Here is a 27,765-nt window from a genome sequence, read left to right as displayed (position 1 = left end):
AACTTTCCAGAAAACACAGGACTGAAAACAAGTCATTTGCGAGATGTGTGCTTAGGAAATGATTTCGCTATAAAACATTGTCCTAGTTACTACAAATGCATTGTAAAGAAAGAACAGTTCCATTAAGTCTCCATCTGATTATGCTCAAATTTCACACCTGACCTATTTTATTAAGATATATATTATTACTTCAGTAGCCCGCACGGTTAGCCGGAGTGGGAAGGAGTGCCTGGTCCCCGGCACGAATCCGCCCGGCGGACTTACGTCGAGATCCGGGGAGCCGGCCAGTCAGTGGACGGTTTTTAGGCGGTTTTCCATCTGACTCGGCGAACGCGGGCTGGTTCCCCTTATTCCGCCTTAGCTACACTATGTCGGCGATTGCTACGCAAACAAGTTCTGCACGTACGCGTACACCACCATTACTCTACCACGCAAACATAGGGGTTACACTCGTCTGGTGTGAGACCTTCCCTGGGGGAGAGGGGGAGGGGGGTCCACCAGCGTCCGAACCGCACCGAACCGCACAATAACCCTGAAATAGTGGTTCGGTGTGGGGCGGCAGAGGAGTGGACTGCGGTAGTCGTCGTGGGGTTGCGGACCACTGCGGCTGCGGCGGTGACGGAGCCTCTGTCGTTTCTAAGCCCCCGGTTAACATACAATACAATACAGTACGATTACTTCAGCACATTGCATGTTACTCTTTACTCTACATATGCAAGTGTTAAAAGGAGGTATTCCGGGTGTGGTTCTCGCATTTGAATGCAACATTGCTTTCGTCTCTGTGCTTACTTAACAAATTCCTTCAAACATACAGTAAACCTTAACAAGCGCATGTTGTATATCTTGACAAGACTGTTCAGTTAGCTGTTGCAGTTCTTCAACTGTGTCAACGGAAGTGTTGTACACTTCACTTTGCGCTGATCCCGGGCAGAAGAATCCATAGGATTGAGGTCAGGTGACGTTGTAGGCCAGGATAGTGCACCTGCTCAACTTATCCATCTTGGACCAAACTGGCGAGTTAGATGTCATCTTACAAGGGAAGGCTCTGACATGTTGGACAGTCATTTGATTCAGATTTGGCAAGGACGTTCTAGATTGAAAAGAAAGAGACATGTTTTTTTTATTTTTTTTTAGACACGCTTATGTTTCTTAAAAAAAAAGAAAATCAAAGTTGATGAGCGAAAATCGTATTTTCAATGCTATACATCGAAAGTTTGTCTGAAAACAAAAATTCTTTATTAATATAATATAGGGCCTAAGGTTAGTAATGTTCGAGCCATTAACGTGTCTGTATTTCGTGCTGTAGCTTGGGTATCAGTCATTCTACGTATCTAGAAGAGCGAAGTTGGTGGCCGAGTGGTCGAGCCATAAGCTGCTGGTGTGTGTTCGATACGCGGTCGTACTTTTTTTCATTCGATATTTTTTTCGGTGTATCTGGTCATATTCTGATAATTGAAATACTTTTCTTTGCCTTTTTTTAAGTAAAACATCGGGATGTATGATTAATAACCAAATAAATATATAATGCATTGACAGTTATTTTCATCGTGATACTTAGTACAAAAATACACCCACGTATATTATTACGTGATTCTAACTGATCGTTTATTCGTGAGCGTTTTCGCAATCAATGGGTTGAAACTTATCGTAGAAACAGACAAATCATAAATGTTTCTCGCACCATGCGCAACACACAAACAAAATCTCGCCGCATTGTAAATGTTTAGCGGTACATTGTTTGTAGAAAACATATATGATTCACCTTGCTGAAAACAAATCTATCAGATATCAATTTGGACGCGTACCAAGCGTGTAAATTCATATCTTGAAAGGCAGGCGCGGACAACTGGTTATGGACCAACGCATGAATTTTGAAAGTACGCGACCTATCTTGTAATCTCTGCTCTGCTGTGATTTCGCAAGGTTTTGAAGTCATGTGATGAAATTCTTCACCCGCCGGAAAAAATTAACGTCACACGGTTGACAAAGAGCAGTGCATTTCGGTGGTATCAGTTTCACGCTGCAGGCCATCATCTACAAAAGTCTTATCGAAACTCATCATGTATCACTTTCAATACACTGTATTTACTTATTTGATTATTTGTCGCACATCACGATGGTTTGCAACAAAGAAAGATATTCACATTATCACAATTTTATCAGATACACTGAAAAGAAATCTCTGACAAAAAAAGCTACAACTAAAAATCGAAAACGGACCAGCAGTTTGATGGTCTCATGCTTCGACCACCCGATCGCTAACCTCGCTCTGCTATATACGTAGAAAGACGAGTACCTACGCTACAGCATGAAAACATAAAAGCGTTAATAACTGTCACGTTATTAACTTTGGACCCCTTGTTATACTACTACAAAATATTTAGTTTAGACAATCTTTCGATGTATACCCTTTAAATACGATTTTCCATCATCAACTTTGATCTCCAGTTTTTCAAAAACTTTGGAGTGTCTATAAAAGGCCGAAACACGAGTTCCTTTATTTTCATTACTGGATATCCCTGCAAAATTTGATCAAAATCAATGACCCACGTGTAAGACCCTTCTCATTTTAAAGCCGGCCGCGGTGTCCGAGCGGTTCTAGGCCCTTCAGTCCGGAACCGCGTAACTGCTACGGTCGCAGGTTCGAATCCTGCCCCGGGCATGGATGTGTGTGATGTCCTTAGGTTAGTTAGGTTTAAGTACTTCTAAGTTCTAGGTGACTGATGACCTCAGATGTTAAGTCCCATAGTGCTCAGAGCCATTTGAACCTTCTTGTTTTAGATTCAGCAACAATATGTACCGTTACCCAAGCATGCATGTTCCACATTTCCCAACCATGGCCCATGGGCGAAATTTGACAGCAGTTAGACGGAGATTTCCATTTCATATACATTTCTACATCTACATCTACATGACTACTCTGCAATTCACATTTAAGTGCTTGGCAGAGGGTTCATCGAACCACAATCATACTATCTCTCTACCATTCCACTCCCGAACAGCGCGCGGGAAAAACGAACACCTAAACCTTTCTGTTCGAGCTCTGATTTCTCTTATTTTATTTTGATGATCATTCCTACCTATGTAGGTTGGGCTCAACAAAATATTTTCGAATTCGGAAGAGAAAGTTGGTGACTGAAATTTCGTAAATAGATCTCGCCGCGACGAAAAACGTCTTTGCTTTAATGACTTCCATCCCAACTCGCGTATCATATCTGCCACACTCTCTCCCCTATTACGTGATAATACAAAACGAGCTGCCCTTTTTTGCACCCTTTCGATGTCCTCCGTCAATCCCACCTGGTAAGGATTCCACACCGCGCAGCAATATTCTAACAGAGGACGAACGAGTGTAGTGTAAGCTGTCTCTTTAGTGGACTTGTTGCATCTTCTAAGTGTCCTGCCAATGAAACGCAACCTTTGCCTCACCTTCCCCACAATATTATCTATGTGGTCTTTCCAACTGAAGTTGTTCGTAATTTTAACACCCAGGTACTTAGTTGAATTGACAGCCTTGAGAATTGTACTATTTATCGAGTAATCGAATTCCAGCGGATTTCTTTTGGAACTCATGTGGATCACCTCACACTTTTCGTTATTTAGCGTCAACTGCCACTTGCCACACCATACAGCAATCTTTTCTAAATCGCTTTGCAACTGATACTGGTCTTCGGATGACCTTACTAGACGGTAAATTACAGCATCATCTGCGAACAACCTAAGAGAACTGCTCAGATTGTCACCCAGGTCATTTATATAGATCAGGAACAGCAGAGGTCCCAGGACGCTTCCCTGGGGAACACTTGATATCACTTCAGTTTTACACGATGATTTGCCGTCTATTACTACGAACTGCGACCTTCCTGCCAGGAAATCACGAATCCAGTCGCACAACTGAGACGATACCCCATAGGTCCGCAGCTTGATTAGAAGTCGCTTGTGAGGAACAGTTTCAAAAGCTTTCCGGAAATCTAGAGATACGGAATCAACTTGAGATCCCCTGTCGATAGCGGCCATTACTTCGTGCGAATAAAGAGCTAGCTGCGTTGCACAAGAACGATGTTTTCTGAAACCATGCTGATTACGTATCAATAGAGGGTTCCCTTCGAGGTGATTCATAATGTTTGAATACAGTATATGCTCCAAAACCCTACTGCAAACCGACGTCAATGATATAGGTCTGTAGTTCGATGGATTACTCCTACTACCCTTCTTAAACACTGGTGCGACCTGCGCAATTTTCCAATCTGTAGGTACAGATCTACCGGTGAGCGGGCGGTTGTATATGATTGCTAAGTAGGGAGCTATTGTATCAGCGTAATCTGAGAGGAACCTAATCGGTATGCAATCTGGACCTGAAGACTTGCCCGTATCAAGCGATTTGAGTTGCTTCGCAACCCCTAAGGTATCTACTTCTAAGAAACTCATGCTAGCAGCTGTTCGTGTTTCAAATTCTGGAATATTCCATTCGTCTTCCCTGGTGAAGGAATTTCGGAAAACTGCGTTCAATAACTCCGCTTTAGCGGCACAGTCGTCGGTAACAGTACCATCGGCACTGCGCAGCGAAGGTATTGATTGCGTCTTGCCGCTTGTGTACTTTACATACGACCAGAATTTCTTCGGATTTTCTACCAAATTTCGAGACAATGTTTCGTTGTGGAACCTATTAAAGGCATCTCGCATTGAAGTCCGTGTCAAATTTCGCGTGCCTGTAAATTTTAGCCCATCTTCGGGATTTCGCATTCTTCTGAACTTCGCATGCTTTTTCCGTTGCCTCTGCAACAGCGTTCGGACCTGTTTTGTGTACCATGGGGGATCAGTTCCATCTCTTACCAACTTATGACGTATGAATCTCTCAATTGCTGTTGCTACTATATCTCTGAATTTGAGCCACATCTCGTCTACATTTGTATTAAATAGGAAAACTTAAAGCAATAGAGCAGTCCGCAGGATCGGCGACATACTCAGACAAGATAATTAAACATACTCTACAGAATAGATAATTCAATACAGATAAAACTAACGACAATCAATACAAACACAAACACAACATACCTTGTATTTAGCAACTGACTTGTCAGGCCTGAAAATCAGTTTATATTGGACAGACGAAATTTCAGTATTTGGTACAATGAATACAGAAGAGCACACTGTAAGGTAATAGCTTTCATTATGCTTTCTCTGAACACCTCATGGACATGGAACACAGACCAACAGACAGCGGCAACAGCTCCTCAAAAAAACTAATAAGTGAAGAGAGCTACCAGATACGGAGAGCCAGTGTTGAAGAAAAAGAAATGATAAACAACACACAGGTCTCAGCAACGGAACTCTGTTCTTTGCGCTCAAAGAACTGTCAAACAACACTAACCCATAATCTCTCTCCTTCTTCCCACTCTCCCTCACCCTCTGCCTTCCCCTCCCTCGTTCCCTCCATATCTCTCTCTCTCTCTCTCTCTCTCACACACACACACACACACACACACACACACACACAGTCTTCTGCATAGAATTTATTAATATAACGCTAAAGCCTGACATTCCTATTCGTAAATTTTCAATGTAAATAACTTTTCTGTACAGGGTGGTCCATTGATCGTGACCGGGCCGAATATCACACGAAATAAGCGTCAAAAGAAAAAACTACAAAGAACGAAACTTGTCTAACTTGAAGGGGGAAACCAGATGGAGCTATGGTTGGCCCGCTAGATAGCGTTGCCATAGGTCAAACGGATATCAACTGCGTTTTTTAAAATAGTAACCCCCATTTTTATAACATATTCGTGTAGTACATAAAGAAATATGAATGTTTTAGTTGGACCACTTTTTTCGCTTTGTGATAGATGGCGCTGTAATAGTCACGAACATATAGCTCACAATTTTAGACGAACAGTTGTTAACAGGTAGGTTTTTTAAAGTAAGATACAGAACGTAGGTACGTTTGAACATTTTATTTCGGTTGTTCCAATGTGATACATGTACCTTTGTGAACTTATCATTTCTGAGAACGCATGCTGTTACAGCGTGATTACCTGCAAATACCACATTTTTTGGTGAGTGACGCTTCGTCGTTAAATAGAACGCGTGTAAGAAATCTGTCATCGTCCCGTAATTTCTCTTGTGCCCAGTGGCAGAACTGTACACGACGTTCAAAGTCGTCGCCATGCAATTCCTGGTGCATAGAAATATGGTACGGGTGCAATCGATGTTGATGTAGCATTCTCAACACCGATGTTTTTGAGATTCCCGATTCTCGTGCAATTTGTCTGCTACTGATGTGCGGATTAGCCGCGACAGCAGCTAAAACACCTACTTGGGCGTCAGCATTTGTTGCAGGTCGTGGTTGACGTTTCACATGTGGCTGAACACTTCCTGTTTCCTTAAATAACGTAACTATCCGGCGAACGGTCCGGACATTTGGAAGTGGTGTGTGTCTGTGAAATCTTATGGGACTTAACGAAGGTCATCAGTCCCTAAACTTACACACTACTTAACCTAAATTATCCTAAGGACAAACACACACACACACACCCATGCCCGAAGGAGAACTCGAACCTCCGCCGGGACCAGCCGCCCAGTCCATGACTGTAACGCCTTAGACCGCTCGACTAATCCCACGCGGCCGGACACTTGGATGATGTCGTCCAGGATACCGAGCAGCATACATAGCACACGCCCGTTGGGCATTTCGATCACAATAGCCATACATCAACACGATATCGACGTTTTCCGCAATTGGTAAATGGTCCGTTTTAACACGGGTAATGTATTACGAAACAAATACCGTCCGCACTGGCGGAATGTTACTTGATACCACGTACTTACACGTTTGTGACTATTACAGCGCCATCTATCACAAAGCGAAAAAAGTGGTCCAACTAAAACATTCATATTTCTTTATGTACTACACGAATATGTAATAAAAATGGGGGTTCCTACTTTTAAAAAAACGCAGTTGATATCCGTTTGACCTATGGCAGCGCCATCTAGCGGGCTAACCATAGCGCCATCTGGTTTCACCCACCAAGCTAGACAAGTTTCGTTCTTTGTAGTTTTTTCGTTTGACGCTTATTTCGTGAGATATTCGGCCCGGTCACGATCAATGGACTACCCTGTATAAAGTTCTATATGGTTGCATATGATAAACAGTGGAAGGAAAACAACTGGAACGCTAAACATAAAAAACCACGAAAGACAGAGCATGTCGTTACAAGGTATGTCTATAGCCGGTAACAAGCGGTCTTTTTTTCAGTTGCTTATCATCATCATCATCATCATTTAAGACTGATTATGCCTTTCAGCGTTCAGTCTGGAGCATAGTCCCCCTTATAAAATTCCTCCATGATCCCCTATTCAGTGCTAACATTGGTGCCTCTTCTGATGTTAAGCCTATTACTTCAAAATCATTCGCCGGCCGAAGTGGCCGTGCGGTTAAAGGCGCTGCAGTCTGGAACCGCAAGACCGCTACGGTCGCAGGTTCGAATCCTGCCTCGGGCATGGTTGTTTGTGATGTCCTTCGGTTAGTTAGGTTTACCTAATCCTAAGTTCTAGGGGACTAATGACCTCAGAAGTTGAGTCCCATAGTGCTCAGAGCCAGCCTTCAAAATCATTCTTAACCGAATCCAGTTACCTTCTCCTTGGTCTGCCCCGACGCCTCCTACCCTCTGCTGCTGAACACATGAGTCTCTTGGGTAACCTTGCTTCTCGCATGCGTGTAACATGACCCCACCATCTAAGCCTGTTCGCCCTGGCTGCTACATCTATAGAGTTCATTCCCAGTTTTTCTTTGATTTCCTCATTGTGGACACCCTCTTGCCATTGTTCCCATCTACTAGTACCTGCACTCATCCTAGCTACTTTCATATCCGTAACCTCAACCTTGTTGATAAGGTAACCTGAATCCACCCAGCTTTCGCTCCCATACAACAAAGTTGGTCGAAAGACTGAACGGTGCACAGATAACTTAGTCTTGGTACTGACTTCCTTCTTGCAGAAGAGAGTAGATCGTAGCTGAGCGCTCACTGCATTAGCTTTGCTACACCTCGCTTCCAGTTCTGTGAGAATATGCATCCTAAGTACTTGAAACCGTCCACCTGTTCTAACTTTGTTCCTCCTATTTGGCACTCAATCCGTTTATATCTCTTTCCCACTGACATTACTTTCGTTTTGGAGATGCTAATCTTCAATCCATAGCCCTTACATTTCTGATCTAGCTCTGAAATATTACTTTGCAAACTTCCAATCGAATCTGCCATCACAACTAAGTCATCCGCATATGCAAGACTGCTTATTTTGTGTTCACATATCTTAATCTCACCCAGCCAGTCTATTGTTTTCAACATATGATCCATAAATAATATGAACAACAGTGGAGACAGGTTGCAGCCTTGTCTTACCCCTGAAACTACTCTGAACCATGAACTCAATTTACCGTCAACTCTAACTGCTGCCTGACTATCCATGTAAAGACCTTTAATTGCTTGCAAAAGTTTGCCTCCTATTCCATAGTCTTGTAGAACAGACAATAACTTCCTCCTGGGAACCCGGTCATATGTCTTTTCTAGATCTATAAAGCATAGATATAATTCCCTGTTCCACTCATAACACTTCTCCATTATTTGCCGTAAGCTAAAGATCTGGTCCTGACAACCTCTAAGAGGCCTAAACCCACACTGATTTTCATCCAATTGGTCCTCAACTAATACTCGCACTTTCCTTTCAACAATACCTGAGATTTTACCCACAACGCTGATTAAAGAGATACTTCTGCAGTTGTTACAATCTTTTCTGTTTTCATGTTTAAAGATTGGTGTGATTACTGCTTTTGTCCAAACCGATGGAACCTGTCCCGACTCCCAGGCCATTTCAATTATCCTGTGTAGCCATTTAAGACCTGACATTCCACTGTATTTGATGAGTTCCGACTTAATTTCATCCACCCCAGCTGCTTTATTGCACCGCAATCTATTGACCATTTTCTCCACTTCCTCAATTGTGATCTTATTTCCATCATCATTCCTATCCCATTGTACCTCGAAATCTGAATCATTACTGATCGTATTTTCACCTACATTGAGCAACTCTTAAAAATATTCCCTCCATCTGCCCAAGGAATCCACAGGATTCGCCAACAGTTTTCCTGACCTGTCCAAAATACTTGTCATTTCCTTCTTACCTCCCTTTCGAAGACTGCTAATTACACTCCAGAATGGTTTTCCAGCAGCTTGATCCAAAGTCTCCAACCTGTTTCCAAAGTCTTCCCAAGATTTCTCCTTGGATGCTGCAATTATCTGTTTGGCTTTGTTTCTTTCTTCAACATAACTTTCTCTGTCTACCTGAGTTCTAGTATGTAGCCATTTTTGATACGCCTTCTTTTACCTTTTACAGGCTGCCTTGACTGCGTCATTCCACCAAGCTGTTTGCTTCATCCTACCTTTACACACTACTGTTCCAAGACATTCTTTAGCCACTTCTAGTACTGTGTCCCTGTACCTTGTCCATTCCTTTTCCAATGACTGTAATTGACTACATTCAACTAACTGGTACCTTTCTGAGATCGCTGTTATGTACTTGTGCCTGATTTCCTTATCCTGAAGTTTCTCCACTCAGCTGCTTAGTAGAAAGAATAAGCTACCGATGAAGTTGCAACAGCAGTGAAAAAAGCATATGTGAAAGAAGAAAAAAGAGTTGTGTATCGCTCAAGGCAGATCCCATCTAAAAACAAATTTAACTAGAACAATGTTTCATACTAAAGTGATTGGCAGCTCGTAAACCCAGGTTTACTGGAACGTTTTTGCTTCTTTTCATTTTCGTGCCCGGAAATCATAAACTTTTTAAAGTTTTTGAGCCCATTACTGAGCTACATTACTGGCACATTAAACGGCCATGTTCCATAAACGGCGGCTGATGTTACCATTCTTCTTGAACGTGGCGCAACGTCGGCTGCTTCGTAAGATGTCAAGCAGCTACACAGAAGACGGACAGGACCATATCGATCAATTATATGGATGCGTGGAATCCGCAGCTGTGATACATTATATGTAAATTGAAGGTGGAGGGGGAAGAAAGGAAAGGGAAGGGAAGGGATTGGAAGAGATTGGATGGGATTATTGATGCCAGCTGCATCGGGACTTCACGCGCAATCAGCGGCGACTAGTTGCGTTCACCACTGGGCCAACCGGACGCAGCATTTATCGAACTGTGTGGACTATCTCGGTACAATCCCACCTAGCACCACCTATTCGCAGTCGCCTTCCATGTCCTCCATGGTTGCTACTTCCAGATTCCTGCAGGAGGTGAGACATAATCGTGCATCCGCACTGAAGAAGGTGGATTCGCTGTCCATTGAGGCAAGGTGTCATATAATTGCCCCGCCTCGATGGGCAACGAACCCACCTGTTTCAGTGCGGATACACGATTATACACGAGGTGAGCCTCCTGCAGAAATCTGGAATTAGCAACCACGGAGGACATGGAAGGCGACTGCGGATAGATGGTGCTAGGTGGAGTGTACCGAGATAGTCCACACAGTTCGATAAATGGCCCAGTGGTGAACGCAGCTGCCTATTAAGCAGGAGATCCCGGTTTCGGCACACATTTTCACTCGTCGCCGCTGATTCCGCCTGAAGTCCCGATACAGCTGACACCAACAATCCCTTCTTCCCTTCCCTTTCCTTTCTTTCTGCCCCCTCCACCTTCGGTTTACACATAACATATCGATTAAATTTTCTTACTGTTCCAACGTAACGGCAAGCGCCGGCACGAAGATCAAGGACGATACAGCGGAGAGGGCTGTGAGACGACGTCAACCAATAGCACGCTGACTAGGACGTCACCACGACAGGAGCGGCATCTACACCAAGAGAATAAAAGCGACGCGCCGCCTAGCCTCGGCCACACTAGTAGACCCGGACTAGAAGAGAGCACTAGAAGAGCCGCAGGGATATAAACGACAGCAGTGACTTATGAACTTGTGTGATCAGCTTGCATGGAAATTGTATCTATCAAAGGTCACTGATTATTTGCATGTCGCCCATTGCTTGCGTCCCATCATGTAGAAACGAAAGTTAAGTATTGTCAATTCAATTACTGTAATAAACTCCATTAATATGATTTGCTTGTATGTTGCCTAGTTACCCGAGAAAAAAAACAGCTTCGTAAGTACCCTATTATAGACGAGTGGGCAGGATTCCACACTTATCCTTAGGACTAAACCCACCCGAACAGGCCTCGGAAGGCGCAACGGTACTGGGCGACCTCATCCTAGTGGCATCACTGGATGCGGATATCGACGTGCATGTGGTCAGCACACCACTCTCCCTTCCGCAGCCCGTTGAGTTGAGGTAGCGTTCTCGCTTCCTGCGCATGGGGTCCCGGGTTCGATTCCCAGCGGTTCAGGTATTTTCTCTGCCTCGTGAGGACTGAGTGTTGTGTGTCATTCATCATTGTTTCATCGTCATTGACTCGCAAGTCGCCGAAGTGGCGTCAACTAAAAAGGACTTGCAATGCGGCGGCCGAACTTCCCCGTATGGGGCCTCCACGCCAACAATGCCATACGATCATTTCAATTTTCGTGACCGGAGCCGCTACTTCTCAGTCCAGTAGCTCCTCAGTTTGCCTCACAAGGTCTGAGAGCACCCCACTTGACAACAGTGATCGGCAGACCGGATGGTCACCCATCCAAATGCTAGCCAAGCCCAACAGCGCTTAACTTCGGTGATCTGACGGTGTTACCACTGCGGCAAGACCGTTGGCTTACCCTTACGACAGTAGTAGTTAATCTAATCCCTCTCGATCACTAGTGGGCGTTGCATTTTTCTTGGTGGGCGGTAGGGACTTTGAAAACAATATTAACAAGTTTTCATAAAATTTTGACATAAATTATTTGGTACGTAATTATTAGTATTATGTGTTTCTACTTGCTGTGATTCTGGTGTAAAAATTTTATAAAAGTAAAGTTACTTTCCTATTTTATGAATTGCCATTACTCTGGAACCAGAGAGTTACCTTACTCCTACAGAGATGCAAAATTGGGCAGTAGATAAACAAAGGTTGACTGTCCCTGACTTACGAGCTATCTCAACAGGGGCTGTCAGAAAATAAAATAGATGACGTGAGAATAGAAAACGAAACACATGGTCAACGACATATTTTCTGAAACAGCGATCAAAAGCACTCCACACACTAGTGGGCTTCTAGCCATCCTCGAATTGTGACAAAGAATGCACGTTATTTTAGTGTTACCCAGCACTAGGAAAAGTCGCAGTGTTTTGATCCGGAAATTTTTTACAATACCACTGAACAGAACACGACTGGTCCTCAGAAAGAGTTTCACTTCCGTCTACGTGCTCTGCCGAAACAAAAGTCCTGCCCGTAGTGGTGGTAAGTTCCTATGGGACCAAACTCCTGAGGTCATCGGTCCCTAGGCTTACACACTACTTAAACTAACTCACGTTAAGGACAACACACACACCCAGGCCCGAGGAAGGGCTCGAAACTCCGACGAGGGAGCCGCGCGAACCGTGACAAGGCGCCCCTGACCGTGCGCACCGTGACAAGGCGCCCTAGACCGCACGGCTACCCCGCGGGGCAGTCCTGTCCGTTAAGAGAACGAAGACATGAGAGACAAATGTGCCACAATCTGATGCGGTCTCCTGGCAGCGTGCATTTCGGCACTTTAGCATCTGTATTAGACCAACCTGTCATCGAGATATCCATCAAACTCAATGTTAACTTCCTAATAGCTGTTGTCAGCGTCTAAAGTTTCAGTCATCGCTTTTATAAAAGGCATATTACTCTAGGGGATTCAGAAGGCGAGAATTACACATGTCGGCGGCTGCAGTGCATTTTTACTTTCCTGGTTGCACATTGGTTCGTGAACTGCATACTGGCTTTTTTTTCCCATTCCACATGCCACAGCAACAAACTGCCTCTTCTACGTCTACACCAACACTTTGCAAACCACTGCGAACTGCATGGCAGAGGGTACATCCCATTGAATAGGTTATTGGAGGGTTCTTCTGTTCATTCACGTATGGAACATGGTAATAATGACTGTTTAAATGTTTCTCTGTGTCTTATAATTAATCTAATCTTGTCCTCATGATCCCTATGGGACCGTTATCTTTGTGACATTCTCCCATGGGCCAAACAAACCTGTGCCCAGAATGAAATTTTCACTCTGCAGCGGAGTGTACGCTGATATGAAACTTCCTGGCAGATTAAAAGTGTTTGCCGGACCGAGGCAAAGGTCCCGAGTTCGAGTCTCGGTCCGGCACACAGTTTTAATCTGCCAGGAAGTTTCATATCAGCGTACACTCCGCTGCAGAGTGAAAATCTCATTCTGGAAACATCCCCTAGGCTGTGGCTAAGCCATGTCTCCGCAGTATCCTTTCTTCCAGGAGTGCTAGTTCTGCAAGGCATGCAGGAGAGCTTCTGCAAAGTTTGAAATATAGGAGACGAGGTACTGGCGGAATTAAAGGTGTGAGGACGGGGCGTGAGTCGTGCTTGGGTAGCTCAGTTGGTAGAGCACTTGCCCGCAAAAGGCAATGGTCCCAAGTTCGAGTCTCGATCCGGCACACAGTTTTAATCTGCCAGGAAGTTTGAACCCTGTGACCTTTCGTGCTGTCCTTCTCTATACAAGTTTTATATCATCTGTTAGTCCTATTTGTTACGAGTCCCACACATTCCAACATTATTCTAGAAGGGGTCGAAAAAGTGATCTCCCTTGTTGACTAATTGCACTTCCCCAGTACTCTACCAATAGATCGAAGTCTGCCACCTGTTTTACTCACGACTCAGCCTATGTGACCGTTTTATTTCATGTCCCTACAAAGTGTTACTCCCAGGTATTCGTATGAGTTGACCGATTCCGAAAGTAACTCACTGGTACTATAGTCACAGGATACCAAGGTTTTCTTTTCGTTTTGTGAAGGGCACAGTTTTACATTTCTGAGCATTTAAAGCAAATTCCAATCTTTGCACCATTTTGAAATATTATCAAGATCTGCCTAAATACACTCCTGGAAATTGAAATAAGAACACCGTGAATTCATTGTCCCAGGAAGGGGAAACTTTATTGACACATTCCTGGGGTCAGATACATCACATGATCACACTGACAGAACCACAGGCACATAGACACAGGCAACAGAGCATGCACAATGTCGGCACTAGTACAGTGTATATCCACCTTTCGCAGCAATGCAGGCTGCTATTCTCCCATGGAGACGATCGTAGAGATGCTGGATGTAGTCCTGTGGAACGGCTTGCCATGCCATTTCCACCTGGCGCCTCAGTTGGACCAGCGTTCGTGCTGGACGTGCAGACCGCGTGAGACGACGCTTCATCCAGTCCCAAACATGCTCAATGGGGGACAGATCCGGAGATCTTGCTGGCCAGGGTAGTTGACTTACACCTTCTAGAGCACGTTGGGTGGCACGGGATACATGCGGACGTGCATTGTCCTGTTGGAACAGCAAGTTCCCTTGCCGGTCTAGGAATGGTAGAACGATGGGTTCGATGACGGTTTGGATGTACCGTGCACTATTCAGTGTCCCCTCGACGATCACCAGTGGTGTACGGCCAGTGTAGGAGATCGCTCCCCACACCATGATGCCGGGTGTTGGCCCTGTGTGCCTCGGTCGTATGCAGTCCTGATTGTGGCGCTCACCTGCACGGCGCCAAACACGCATACGACCATCATTGGCACCAAGGCAGAAGCGACTCTCATCGCTGAAGACGACACGTCTCCATTCGTCCCTCCATTCACGCCTGTCGCGACACCACTGGAGGCGGGCTGCACGATGTTGGGGCGTGAGCGGAAGACGGCCTAACGGTGTGCGGGACCGTAGTCCAGCTTCATGGAGACGGTTGCGAATGGTCCTCGCCGATACCCCAGGAGCAACAGTGTCCCTAATTTGCTGGGAAGTGGCGGTGCGGTCCCCTACGGCACTGCGTAGGATCCTACGGTCTTGGCGTGCATCCGTGCGTCGCTGCGGTCCGGTCCCAGGTCGACGGGCACGTGCACCTTCCGCCGACCACTGGCGACAACATCGATGTACTGTGGAGACCTCACGCCCCACGTGTTGAGCAATTCGGCGGTACGTCCACCCGGCCTCCCGCATGCCCACTATACGCCCTCGCTCAAAGTCCGTCAACTGCACATACGGTTCACGTCCACGCTGTCGCGGCATGCTACCAGTGTTAAAGACTGCGATGGAGCTCCGTATGCCACGGCAAACTGGTTGACACTGACGGCGGCAGTGCACAAATGCTGCGCAGCTAGCGCCATTCGACGGCCAACACCGCGGTTCCTGGTGTGTCCGCTGTGCCGTGCGTGTGATCATTGCTTGTACAGCCCTCTCGCAGTGTCCGGAGCAAGTATGGTGGGTCTGACACACCGGTGTCAATGTGTTCTTTTTTCCATTTCCAGGAGTGTATTTGTGCAGTTTCTTCGCTGAAGATAGAGTTATCAAAAAAGCCTGAAGTTGCTATTAATATTGTCTGCAAGTTCATTAATATATAACATGAATAGCAGGGGACCCAACATGCCCGAAGTTACTTCTATAATACATCTGTCAGTGACTCTCCAGCTGAGGTAACTTGCTACATCCTCTCTATCAAAAAATCCCCAATACGACGTCTACTCAAAAAATTGTCCACAAAATTTTTCTGCGCATGGCCTCCTTCAAAAACCTCCCCTCCACAATTAATGTACCGCTCCTAACGCCGTTTCCACTTCCGGTACCAGGCTTCGTAAGCCTCTTGGTGGATCGCGTGAAGCGCCGCCTGCAAATTTTCTTTTATCTCGTCTGTCGCACATCTTCGTCCTTTCAACGGGATTTTCAACTTTGGAAATAAAAAACGTTCGCAGGGGCAAGGTCTGGAGAGTACGGAGGATGAGACAGCACAGTGATTTCGTTTTTTGTGCAGTAGTCACTCACCAACAGGGATGAATGTGCGGCCGCGCCCTTTCAAAGGATCCATACCGGCATTTACCTGGAGCGATTTAGGGAAATCACGGAAAACTTTAATCATCGATTAACAGCCAAAGAAAACTCTCAGCACAGCTTTGACATTTGACCTGACCTGACGACCGATGGCGCAATGGTTAGCACACTGGACTCACATTCGAGAGGACGACGGTTCAATCCCGCGTCCGGCCATCCCGATTAAGGTTTTCCGTGATTTCCCTAAATCACTCCAGGCAAATGCCGGGATGGATCCTTTCAAAGGGCACGGCCGACATCCTTCCCCATCCTTCCCTAATCCGATGAGACCGATGACCTCGCTGTCTGGTCTCCTCCCCCTAAATAACCTGACCTGACGAGCCTTTTTGGTCTTGGAGAACCTTTCCCGACCCACTGTGAATAATGAACCTTGGTCTCGACATCACAACCGTAGACCTACGTCTCATCATCAGTTACGATTCACTTACGGAAAATCTCGTTCTCAATTGCGCGATCCAAACGCTCTTGACAGATTGCAAGGCGAAGGTCTTCCTGGTCTTGACTCTTCAGCTGTGGGACGCATTTGGGACCAACACGATGCATTCTAAGACGCTCTGTCAGGATTTCATGACACGATCCAACTGAAATGTTACATTCTTCTGCAATCTCTCGGACAGTCAGTCTTCAATGGACATGCACAGTTTCGTTGACGTTCCTGACATAAGCGTCGTCGGTAGAGGTCGAAAGGCGTACTGAACGAGGCTCATCTTTAGCTTCCATCCGGCCATTTTTAAACCGCGTGAGCCATCGCAACATCGTGTACGCTTAAGCACTCATCACCGCCACTTGACGTGTCTCTGCAAAGGCTTTCTGAGTTTCACGCAAAATTTAATGCAGATGCGTGGCACCTCTACTCTGCCACCTCGAAATTCGCAAAATGTGGGACACAACGTTCTTCTCAGTAGAGCTCTGAACGATAACAGACATACAGAACTTCCGGCAGTTACACATTAAACACAGGAATGCACGGATGCAAACTGCATTTCCCTCAAACATACCATTGGCGCGAAATTACGAATGTCCCGGAATTTTTTAACAGATCTTGTGCAGTCACAAGTTTCGCTTGATATCCCATACGAACGTACTTCTGATAATAAGCGTAGACGCCGTACTGAATCAAATATTTTTCTACCTGAAGTGCGAGTTGGTTTTCACATGATCGATGTTTTCGAAATCCGTGATGGTTGGCGTGGAGGCGGTTAATCTGTTCGAGATACATCATTATGTTTGAACGCAGAATATTTTCTAGTATTACACAACAAATGGATGCTAAAGATATTGAACAGTAGTTTTGTTACTCACTTCTGCCATCCTTCTCGTAGACAGATGTTATCTGTGGGTTTTTCCCAACTGTGGGGCATGTTTTCTTGTTCGGGGGCTCTACGAGGTGCATTCAAGTTCTAAGGCCTCCGATTTTTTTTCTCCGGACTGGAAAGAGATAGAAACATGCGCATTGTTTTAAAATGAGGCCGCGTTCATTGTCAATACGTCCCAGAGATGGCACCACCGTACGGCAGATGATTTTTACAGCCAGCGCCGAGAATGAGAACTGTTTTAAATACTTAAAATGGCGACGTTTTCCTTACTTGAACAGCGTGCAATCATTCGTTTTCTGAATTTGCGTGGTGTGAAACCAATTGAAATTCATCGACAGTTGAAGGAGACATGTGGTGATGGAGTTATGGATGTGTCGAAAGTGCGTTCGTGGGTGCGACAGTTTAATGAAGGCAGAACATTGTGTGACAACAAACCGAAACAACCTCGGGCTCGCACAAGGCGGTCTGACGACATGATCGAGAAAGTGGAGAGAATTGTTTTGGGGGATCACCGAATGACTGTTGAACAGATCGCCTCCAGAGTTGGCATTTCTGTGGGTTCTGTGCACACAATCCTGCATGACGACCTGAAAATGCGAAAAGTGTCATCCGGGTGGGTGCCACGAATGCTGACGGACGACCACATGGCTGCCCGTGTGGCATGTTGCCAACCAATGTTGACGCGCAACGACAGCATGAATGGGACTTTCTTTTCGTCGGCTGTGATAATGGATGAGACGTGGATGCCATTTTTCAATCCAGAAACAAAGCGCCAGTCAGCTCAATGGAAGCACACAGATTCACTGCCACCAAAAAAATTTCGGGTAACTGCCAGTGCTGAAAAATGATGGTGTCCATGTTCTGGGAAAGCGAGAGCGTAATCCTTACCCATTGCGTTCCAAAGGGCACTACGGTAACAGGTGCATCCTACGAAAATGTTTTGAAGAACAAATTCCTTCCTGCACTGCAACAACAACGTCCAGGAAGGACTGCGCGTGTGCTGTTTCACCAAGACAACGCACCCGCACATCGAGCTAACGTTACGCAACAGTTTCTTCGTGATAACAACTTTGAAGTGATTTCTCATGCTCCCTACTCACCTGACCTGGCTCCTAGTGACTTTTGGCTTTTTCCAACAATGAAAGACACTTTCCGTGGCCGCACATTCACCAGCCGTGCTGCTATTGCCTCAGCGATTTTCCAGTGGTCAAAACAGACTCCTAAAGAAGCCTTCGGCGCTGCCATGGAATCATGGCGTCAGCATTGTGAAAAATGTGTACGTCTGCAGGGCGATTACGTCGAGAAGTAACGCCAGTTTCATCAATTTCGGGTGAGTAGTTAATTAGAAAAAAAATCGGAGGCCTTAGAACTTGAATGCACCTCGTACAATAGATTATGATTAACAGACTTGCTAACCCAGCTACAGTTGGGCACGGTATAAAATCTGATAAGGGTTCCATCATCCCCTGAGCCTTTCTTCAGTTTTAACTATTTCAGCTGTTTCTCAAAGCCGCAATGTCACCCTTCTTCTCAGAGATACGAGAATTAAATTTGGGCAATACTTCTGGGGTTTCCTTTGTAAAGAAACGTTTGAAAACAGAGTTAATAATTACTGTTTTTTCTTTGCTATTCTCAGTTTCAGTTCCAATCTCGACCGTAAGTGGACACTAACTTTTCTGTCACCAACGGCCTTTACACATGACCAGAATTTCTTCAAGTTTTGTGAAAGATGATTTGACGATATCTGCTATGGTTGTCTTTCAAAGCTTCCCGCAATGATCTCTTTACAGCCAAACGCGTTTCACTCATCGCCTCTCCGTCTATAGTCACATGCTTGTTTTACACCTACTACGTAGTAGATTGTTTCTTTACACTGGATGTATACCATAGAGGGTCCCTCCCACCATGAACTGTTCAACTAGGTATGTATCTATCCAATGCATGGTCAACTATTCTCTCCAATTTGAGCCATATGTAGTGCCCTCTACTTGGTTCTGTCCTGAGCTAAGAGTTTCAGATTAAATATTTCTTCCTGTAAAACTCAAACTGTTGCACCTCTTTGAAGTTATTTTTACAATTGATTTATTTACAGTACTGGGCTATGCATGACGAGAAAACAAAGGAGTATTGCGAACAGCTGAGTGACGAAACAATTTGAATTACCTACTATTACATAGCCGTTGACTTCGATTTATAGTGTGTTTGCCGGGCAGTCTGTCATGATAATCGTTTACGTTTATTAATTGTACCAAAAAATGTAGGATTGTGTCGATTTTTGTAGTTTTTCAAGAGACTTGATACAAAGATCGATTCATCAAGATTCGAATTAGTCGACTACTTTTTTATCACTACTATATTAAAACATTGCCACTATATAGGAAGAAAGCGAAAGCATCGTAGCGGACACGTGATTTGGTTCTAGAGGGGTTATAGTTTGTTACTGTCGTCCCCTCCCCCCAATACAGCTTCTCGTCACGTATGCCTACGGTTTTAATATTATTAATAATTAATATATTAATAATTTCTTTTTTATAATAGATAAAACGGAAACAGTTGGTACAGTCACAGAAAATGCCAGCGATCAACTGTTTCTCGCCTGGAGTGACGCGTAGTGATTGTTGATTTGCTGTTCCGCAGAATGGCTCGCGAGTGGGTGCGTCCCGCGGACGAGTACGTCTGCCGCTTATCGGAGGAGACACAGGAGCTGGCGCGCGTCGAGCTTCGCGAGGACCCCGCTACGCGGCAGCATGCGCTGCAGCAGATGCGCTCCTGGATCACCTCCAACCCGCGCATCGTCAACTGCCGGCTCGGTACGTTTACCTCACAGCGCACTGTAATGGCGCATGGTACACTAGCCCACATTGTATAAACATTTTAACAAATGACAATATACTCGCAATTATTGAACTTATTCCTCTTTTCCTCGCTATCAGGAATCAAACCTGGATTGTCTCCGCATTTTAACTGAGGCTGATGCTATTTTTATGAAAACAGTAATCAGCCAGCCACTATTTCATCAAATGATCGATTCATTTACATCTGAGGCTCCTTTTTGTCTTGACAGCATGCTTTTTTTTTTACCAATGACCAGCTTCGCCTAACATAGCTTGACCATAGCCCCTTTAACCGTCGCTTTTTCAGGTTCCCACAGGGCCCTACCATTTCGGGGCACAAGAAATCCCACACAGACAGTCACGTAGTTCATGCCACTGCCCATCACCCACGACTTGGACGAGTAGCTGGGCTTACAGGTCGAAAAGTGTGACAGTAAGAAGTGCACCATCTACAAAGATGTAGCTCTGTTAGCCACTAAATCTCAATCAGACCATCCTTTTAGTCAAAATAAGGAAACCTGTTGAGTCTGCAATTGAGGATGGGGAGGAACATGGTTTTAGATTTCATTGATCAGATACTGACCTCGTTTTTGTCACAAGAAGGCTGTATGAGAAGTACTGGCAGTAAAATAAAAAAGTGTAACTTTTTTATTTAAAAAGAACTAGGGCATATACCACACATGCATATATGAAAATGACTCGGATATAAGAAATTTCATGATAACAATATAGCATGAGTAGGGTGGTGATGGCACATGATGAAATGAAGAGCTGAATAGTAATCCAGGCTGGTTGGAACCAAGGAGTGGAGTCAAGAAGGAAGTTGATTTTCACTACTCCTCTTTTTTTATAATATTGGTAATGGATTAAGTCCCAGACGCAGTCAAAATAATGAGACCAATAACTAATGTATTAGTTTTTGCCAGTGATCTAATGGTATGGGGTGAGACATAAGTGGAGGAATAAACCAAACTAGATATATTTGTCATACAGAATTCACAAAAAAATGGGTTTTAAAATCAGCAAAACCTAGACAGTTGGTTCAGTATTGAAGAGAAACTCTAGACGTTTCATTTAAGAACTGGAGACAGATATGGCTAATAACTTCCAGTACTGTAGCTGGGTTGTATTGATTCCTCAGAGAAAGAGATTGGGGAAAGAATAACAAAAGCTTCCAAGTTCTACAGTACAACAGATACTTTGGAAGGGTCATCATCATAACCTTCTAAGATTAGCCTGTTCAAAAGATATGTCTTACTTATGCCTACACTAGCATATGGACTAGAAGCAACAAATAAGAACTGTCTCCAGGCAACACAACTGAAGTTCCTTAATTCTTGTTTGCATTAAACCAGATTAGAAAAATAAGGAATGACATGTCCAAAAACAGCTGGGGTTGGAAAGAAACCTGCAGGAGATCCTCAAACTGAAGATATTGAAATGGTATGGGCATACAAAGAGGATGGCCTCATGGGACACCTCAGGTTTATTTTGACAAAAGTGTTCCAAGGAAGGACCAAGAGGAAGTCCTTTTAACTATTGAAAGAAGGACATCCTCACAGATTTCACAATTCAAAATACCAAATGGTATCAAATAAACAAGATAAGTTGGAGATGTCTTATCTACAACTAACTCTTTGTCGCTGGAGCAGAAATATTAAAATAATGATAATGAATCAGTCAATTTAATCATAATTGGCTCTTTATGTAAATTCACCTTAAAGAAGCAATATGAAATTTTCAAAAAATTTCTGATGCAAAAAATCATTGTCTCTCTATAATAATACATATTGCCTTCTATATATCATGTTGCCTTCCTGTGATCCATGGTCCTTGCCATCCGTGCCATAGGTGCAACCACAATAGAGAGGTATCTGTTGAGAGGCCAGATAAGCGTGGTTCCTGAAGAGGGCAGCAGCCTATTTAGTAGTTGCTAGGACAATAGTCGGGATGATTGACTGATCTGACCTTGTAACATTAACCAAAATGACCTTGCTGTGCTGGTACTGCGAATGGCTGGAAGTAAGGGGAAACTACAGCTGTAATTTTTCCTCAAGGCATGCAGCTCTACTGTATGGTTAACTGATGATGTCATCTTCTTGGATAAAATATTCCCTCATTCAGATCTCCGGGTGGGGACTACTCAGGAGGATGTCATTATCAGGAGAAACAAAACTGGTGTTCTATGGATCAGAGAGTGGAATGTCAGATCCCTTAATCGGGCAGGTAGGTTAGAAAATTTACAAAGGGAAATGGATAGGTTAAAGTTAGTGAAGTTCAGTGGAAAGTGGAACAGGACTTCTGGTCAGGTGAATACAAGGTTATAAATACAAGGTCAAATAGGGGTAATGCACGAGTAGCTTTAATACTGAATAACAAACTAGAAACATGGGTAAGCTACTATGAACAGTGTGTGAATGCATTATTGTAGCCAAGATAGACTGAAGGCCACACCCATCACAGTAGTAAGAGTTTATATGCCAAATAGCTCTGCATATGAGGAGGAGATTGAGGAAATGTTTTATGAGATAAAAGAAATCAGTCAGATAGTTAAGAGAGATGAAAATTTAATAGTCATGGGGGACTGGAATTCAATATCAGGAAAAGGAAGAGAGGGGAAAAAGTAATAGGTGAATATGGCCTGGGGGAAAGGTATGAAAGAGGAAGATGTCTGGTAGAATTTTGCACAGAGCATAATTTAATAGCTAACACTTGGTTTAAGAATCATGAAAGAAGGTTGTATATGTGTAAGAGACCTGGAGACACAGGAAGATTTCAGATTGATCACATAACAGTAAAACAGAAATTTAAGAACCAGGTTTTAAATTGTAAGATATTTGCAAGGCATATGTGGACTCTGCCCACAATTTACTGGTTATGAACTGCAGATAAAAACTGGAAAAATTGCAAAAAGTTGAGAATTTAAGGAGATGGGACCTGTATAAACTAAAAGAACCTGAGGTTGTAGAGAGTTTCAGAGGGAGCATTAGGGAACAACTGAGAAGAACAGGGGAAAGAAATACAGTATAAGAAGAATTGGTAGCTTTGAGAGATGAATTAGTGAAAGTAGCGGAGGACCAAGTAGGTAAAGAGACGAGGGCTAATGGAAATCCTTGGATAACACAAGAGATACTGAATTTAATCGACAAAAGGAGAAAATATAAAAATGCAATAAATTAGACAGGTGCAAGGGAATACAAACGTCTAAATAATGAGATCAACAGGAAGAAGGGATGACTAGAGGACAAATATAAGGATGTAGAAGCACATATCACTTGTGGTAAGACAGATACTGCACACAGGAAAATTAGAGACCTTTGGAGAAATATCAAGAGCTCAGACAGAAAACCAGTCTTAAGCAAAGAAGGGAAAGTAGAAAGGCAGACAGAGGATATAGAGGGTGTATACAAAGAAGATGTATTTCAGGGCAATATTACGGAAATGGAAGAGGATGTAGATGAAGATGAGGAGGGAGATATGATACTGTGTAAAGAATTTGACAAAGCACTGAAAGACTTAAGTTGAAACAAGGTCCCAGGAGTAGACAACATTCTGGTAGAGCTACTGATTGGCTTGGTAGAGCCAGTCATGACAAAACTCTTCCATCTGGTGAGCAAGATGTATGAGACAGGTGAAATACCCACAGACTTCAAAAAGAACATAGTAATCCCAATTACAAAGTAAGCAGGTGCTGACAGGTGTGAAAATTACCAAACTATCAATTTAATAACTCATGGTTGCAAAATACTAACACAAATCCTTTACGGAAGAATGGAAAAACTGGCAGAAGCCGATCTCGGAGAAGATCAGTCTGGATCCCGGAGAAATGTAGGAACATGTGAGGCAATACTGACCCTATGACTTCTCATAGATGATAGGTTAAGGAAAGATAAACCTATGTTTATAGCATTTATAGACTTAGAGAAAGTGTTTGATAATGTTGACTGGAATATGCTCTTTCAAATTTTAAAGGTCGCAGAGATAAAATACAGGGAGCAAAAGGCTATTTACAATTTGTTCAGAAACCAGATGGCAGTTATAAGAGTTGAGGGGCATAAAAGGAAAGCAGTGGTTGAGAAAGGAGTCAGACAGGGTTGTGGCCTATCCCCGATGTTATTCAATCTGTATATTGAGCAAGCAGTAAAGGAAACAAAAGAAAAACTTGAAGTAGGAATTAAAATCCATGGAGAAGAAATAAAAACTGAAGTTTGCCCATGACATAATTCTGTCATAGAGCAGCTGAACGGAATGAGCTGTGTCTTGAAAGGAGGATATAAGATGAACATCAACATAAGGAAGACGGAAATAATGGAATATAGTCAAATTAAATGGGATGATGCTGAGGGAATTAAATTAGAAAATAAAACATTCAAAATAGTAGATGAGTTTTGCTATTTGAGAAGAAAAATAACAGATGATGGTCAAAGTAGGAAGGATATAAAATGTAGACTGGCAATGGCATGAAAAGCATTTCTGAAGAAGAGAAATTTGTTAACATCAAGTATAGATTTAAGTGTCAGGAAGTTCTTTCTGAAAGTATTGGTATAGTGTAGCCATGTATGGAAGTGAAACAGGGATGATAAGCAGTTTAGACAGGAAGAGAATAGAAGCTTTTGAGATTTGGTGCAACAGAAGAATGCTGAAGATTAGGTAAGTAGATCACATAACTAATGAGGAGGTACTGAATAGAACTGGGGAGAAGAAAAATTTGTGGTAAAACCTGACTAGCATAAGGGGTCGGTCAATAGGACACATTGTGAAGCATCAAGGAATCACCAATTTAGTACTGGAGAGAAACATGGAGATCAAGACATGAATACGGTAAGCAGATCAGTTTTCACAATGGACACCTATTAATATTCAGTCATCATTCACAAACAAAGTGATTTTATCATATCTGAACTTATAAAAATGTATTAAATACATTAAGCTATTTTAGCTTAATGTTTGCTTGCTTACAAAGTATTTTAAAGGAATTAGTTTCCTACAAAGTAAACACAGAGCCTTCTTTATAACATATTACTTCTTATCCTGCAGGTTTAAAATGAAGGTGCTACTTGCCACATAGGTAACAGAACTTTTCAATACTTGAATGTAATAGCGCTCGAGCTATGTTTTTAATTTTCTTTTGAACTCCTTGGGATTCCCAATTCTTGCTTTATGTTAGATGTGAGATTGTATAATAAATTTGCCCTAGGTACATAACTCTGAATATTAAACAAGAAGGAAAAGGTCAGCAGTTACTGCCAGTTACTATCAAATTAGTGGTATATGATATTATATTTGCTGTATATGATATCATAATGAATTAAAAGCTTTTCTTCAAATTATACGTATCTCATTTGTTGGAGGTGTTGCTTTGACTAGGCAGCTGTGATCAAACATTACATTATCTAAAGAGTACCATGATGCTGCCAGCACAGTATTGCTTCTCTGCTATTAGTAAACCTTGAGCCTTGGGGTGCCTAATTCCGAATCTGTAGAAGTGGGAAGACTTTGGGCCAGAAGCGTTTTACATATATCCACTGTCAGCAATATGTTGTGCAGTAGCACTACAGAAGCCACTGTGGAATGTCACATTACAATTTTGCTATGCTGCCTTTGTACTAGAATGAGTGACGAAGTAGTTCCTGGTTAATCGTGGGTGCTATTTCTGACTTCTTCTTAGAAACAGAAACTCACTGTCCACAGTAAGGACACACACACTACAGAGAGCAGAAAGCATGGCTGTAGTGACAGCATTGTGTGAGGGGCGGTAGGTCTATCCTCCCTATGTACTGAAGTACGCTTTCATCCTCAGCTCCCTGCACATGCCTCTTCATCTACTCACAAAAGATATTACAGGTTGTGCACATGACATCATGGATTAACATGAGGCTATAGAGATGCATTTTACTATCCTTATTAGCACCCAGAAGAAGGTTCTTCCTGGGCTCTGTCATTTCATGTTCTTGTCATAGGTGCAGGCATAATGGATATAAACTTATAACAGATGTGCAATGGTACATTTATAAGCAGCCTAATTACTGCTGTAGGGTGCAGATTACAGAATGTGGCCTGGTGATCAGTCCCCTCTCTCCCAGAATCATTTCTAATAAAATACTATGTACTTAAAATTGGCAACAACTACATTTATTGATTTCTTGAGCATATAGTTTTTGGCAACCCAAGTAAATGGAGGCCGTGTAACAAAGAACTCTTAGAAGTTATTTTCACACATTATTTCAACTGTCAAAGATTAAAATTCTCCACATGCTCATCTGATATGTTGATTGGTTTGACATTCATACTTTTCAGATGCAAGTTTTATCCTCTGTACAGTGTCCCCTCATTTTGCATTTTTTTTTTTCCCCGTCATTACCCTGCACATGTTATTCATCTGAATTCACAGACAAAAGGATAAATTTTGCCATGTGTATAATATAAATGCAGTAATTATTAATGTTCAGCAGTTACATGTTGATGTGAGCAGTGTCAAATCTACTTAATGAAGGCTGGTACATATTTGACAACATGTTTCTACTGGCTCAGAACTTTCAGTTATAGGCAAAATTACAAATGTAAACACACTGAACTGAAGAAATTGCTATAGACTCAAATTGTAATCATGCAATTCAGCAATTAAAAGAGAATATTTTGTCCATTACAGTACCTTATGGTCAGGATTTTTCTAAGACTCTAAACCAAGATTTCTGAGTGACTTAAAATTAGTATCATAATCTTCACACTTATTTTCTTTTCATAATTAGCTGCCAAAAATAGGATCATTTTTAATGCTCGCATTGCTGTCAGCTTTATCGTTGTCCTACAATTGGTAAGTGTACTACTTTTACCTTTTTAAATTGTATCTGTGAAATACTGTCATATTAATTTATTCCCATTTTTTGTTTCAAGAGAAGAACAAAGATTACAAATGAATTTAAAATCAGTTTAAAAGAAGACATATGTGACTTGGAGGAGACATAATCAGAGTATTAGGAGGGAAAGTATTGATAGTTATATTTTTATTATTGCTGGAAATGAGTTTATTCACAAGTGAAAGTACACATTACAGATCTTACTAAATGGATATACTTCGATAATTTTATTTCAGTATTACACTAACAAGCTACAGATTTGTGTTTGTATGATAAGAAGCTAGCTTTAAATTAACAAAGTCATTTGTAGTTTATAATTTGTTTGTATAGATATAAATGATTTGTATAAGTGATACATGTATCTTAACAGAAAAAGTTATATTTGTGCACATGGATCAAAGTGGTGTGAACACAATTTTCATCTTTCAACCTCCACAGATGCTAATTTCTTACTTCGCTTCTTGAGAACAAAGAAATTCAGTTGTCCAATGGCCCAGGAAAGTTTAGAGAGGTATCTACTTTTACGCCAGACCTTCTCGCATGCATTCCGAAACTTAGACATTAACAACCCGAGAATGGACTATCTTATTTCTGCTGGGTAAGTGAAATAATTACAGAAATATCCACATGCACGAGCCTTGTTGGATTTATTTAAATGATCTTTAAGTTACATCTGATTAACAAGTAAAAATGTATAATCCTACTAATGATAAGCTCTTGCAATACAGTATTAATTTTGGCCACTTTC

The 27,765-nt window shown here is 42.8% G+C and overlaps 1 protein-coding gene across 1 annotated transcript in view; it reads left to right on the top strand.

Moving 5' to 3' along the window:
* Window positions 1–27,765, top strand: part of LOC126161748 (alpha-tocopherol transfer protein-like) — a 109,978-nt gene that overhangs the window by 66,595 nt on the left and 15,618 nt on the right. Inside the window, exons 2-3 of the mRNA XM_049917793.1 lie at window positions 19,964–20,136; window positions 27,456–27,615. Coding sequence (XP_049773750.1) covers window positions 19,965–20,136; window positions 27,456–27,615 — 332 coding nt within the window. The 5' untranslated portion in view covers window position 19,964. The remainder of the gene's footprint in view (window positions 1–19,963; window positions 20,137–27,455; window positions 27,616–27,765) is intronic.

The sequence above is a fragment of the Schistocerca cancellata genome, chromosome 1 (assembly GCF_023864275.1).
Source record: "Schistocerca cancellata isolate TAMUIC-IGC-003103 chromosome 1, iqSchCanc2.1, whole genome shotgun sequence".
NCBI classification, from domain to species: domain Eukaryota; kingdom Metazoa; phylum Arthropoda; class Insecta; order Orthoptera; family Acrididae; genus Schistocerca; species Schistocerca cancellata.
Note: the sequence above shows the minus strand (reverse complement) of the source record. Positions and strands in the feature narration are given on the sequence as shown.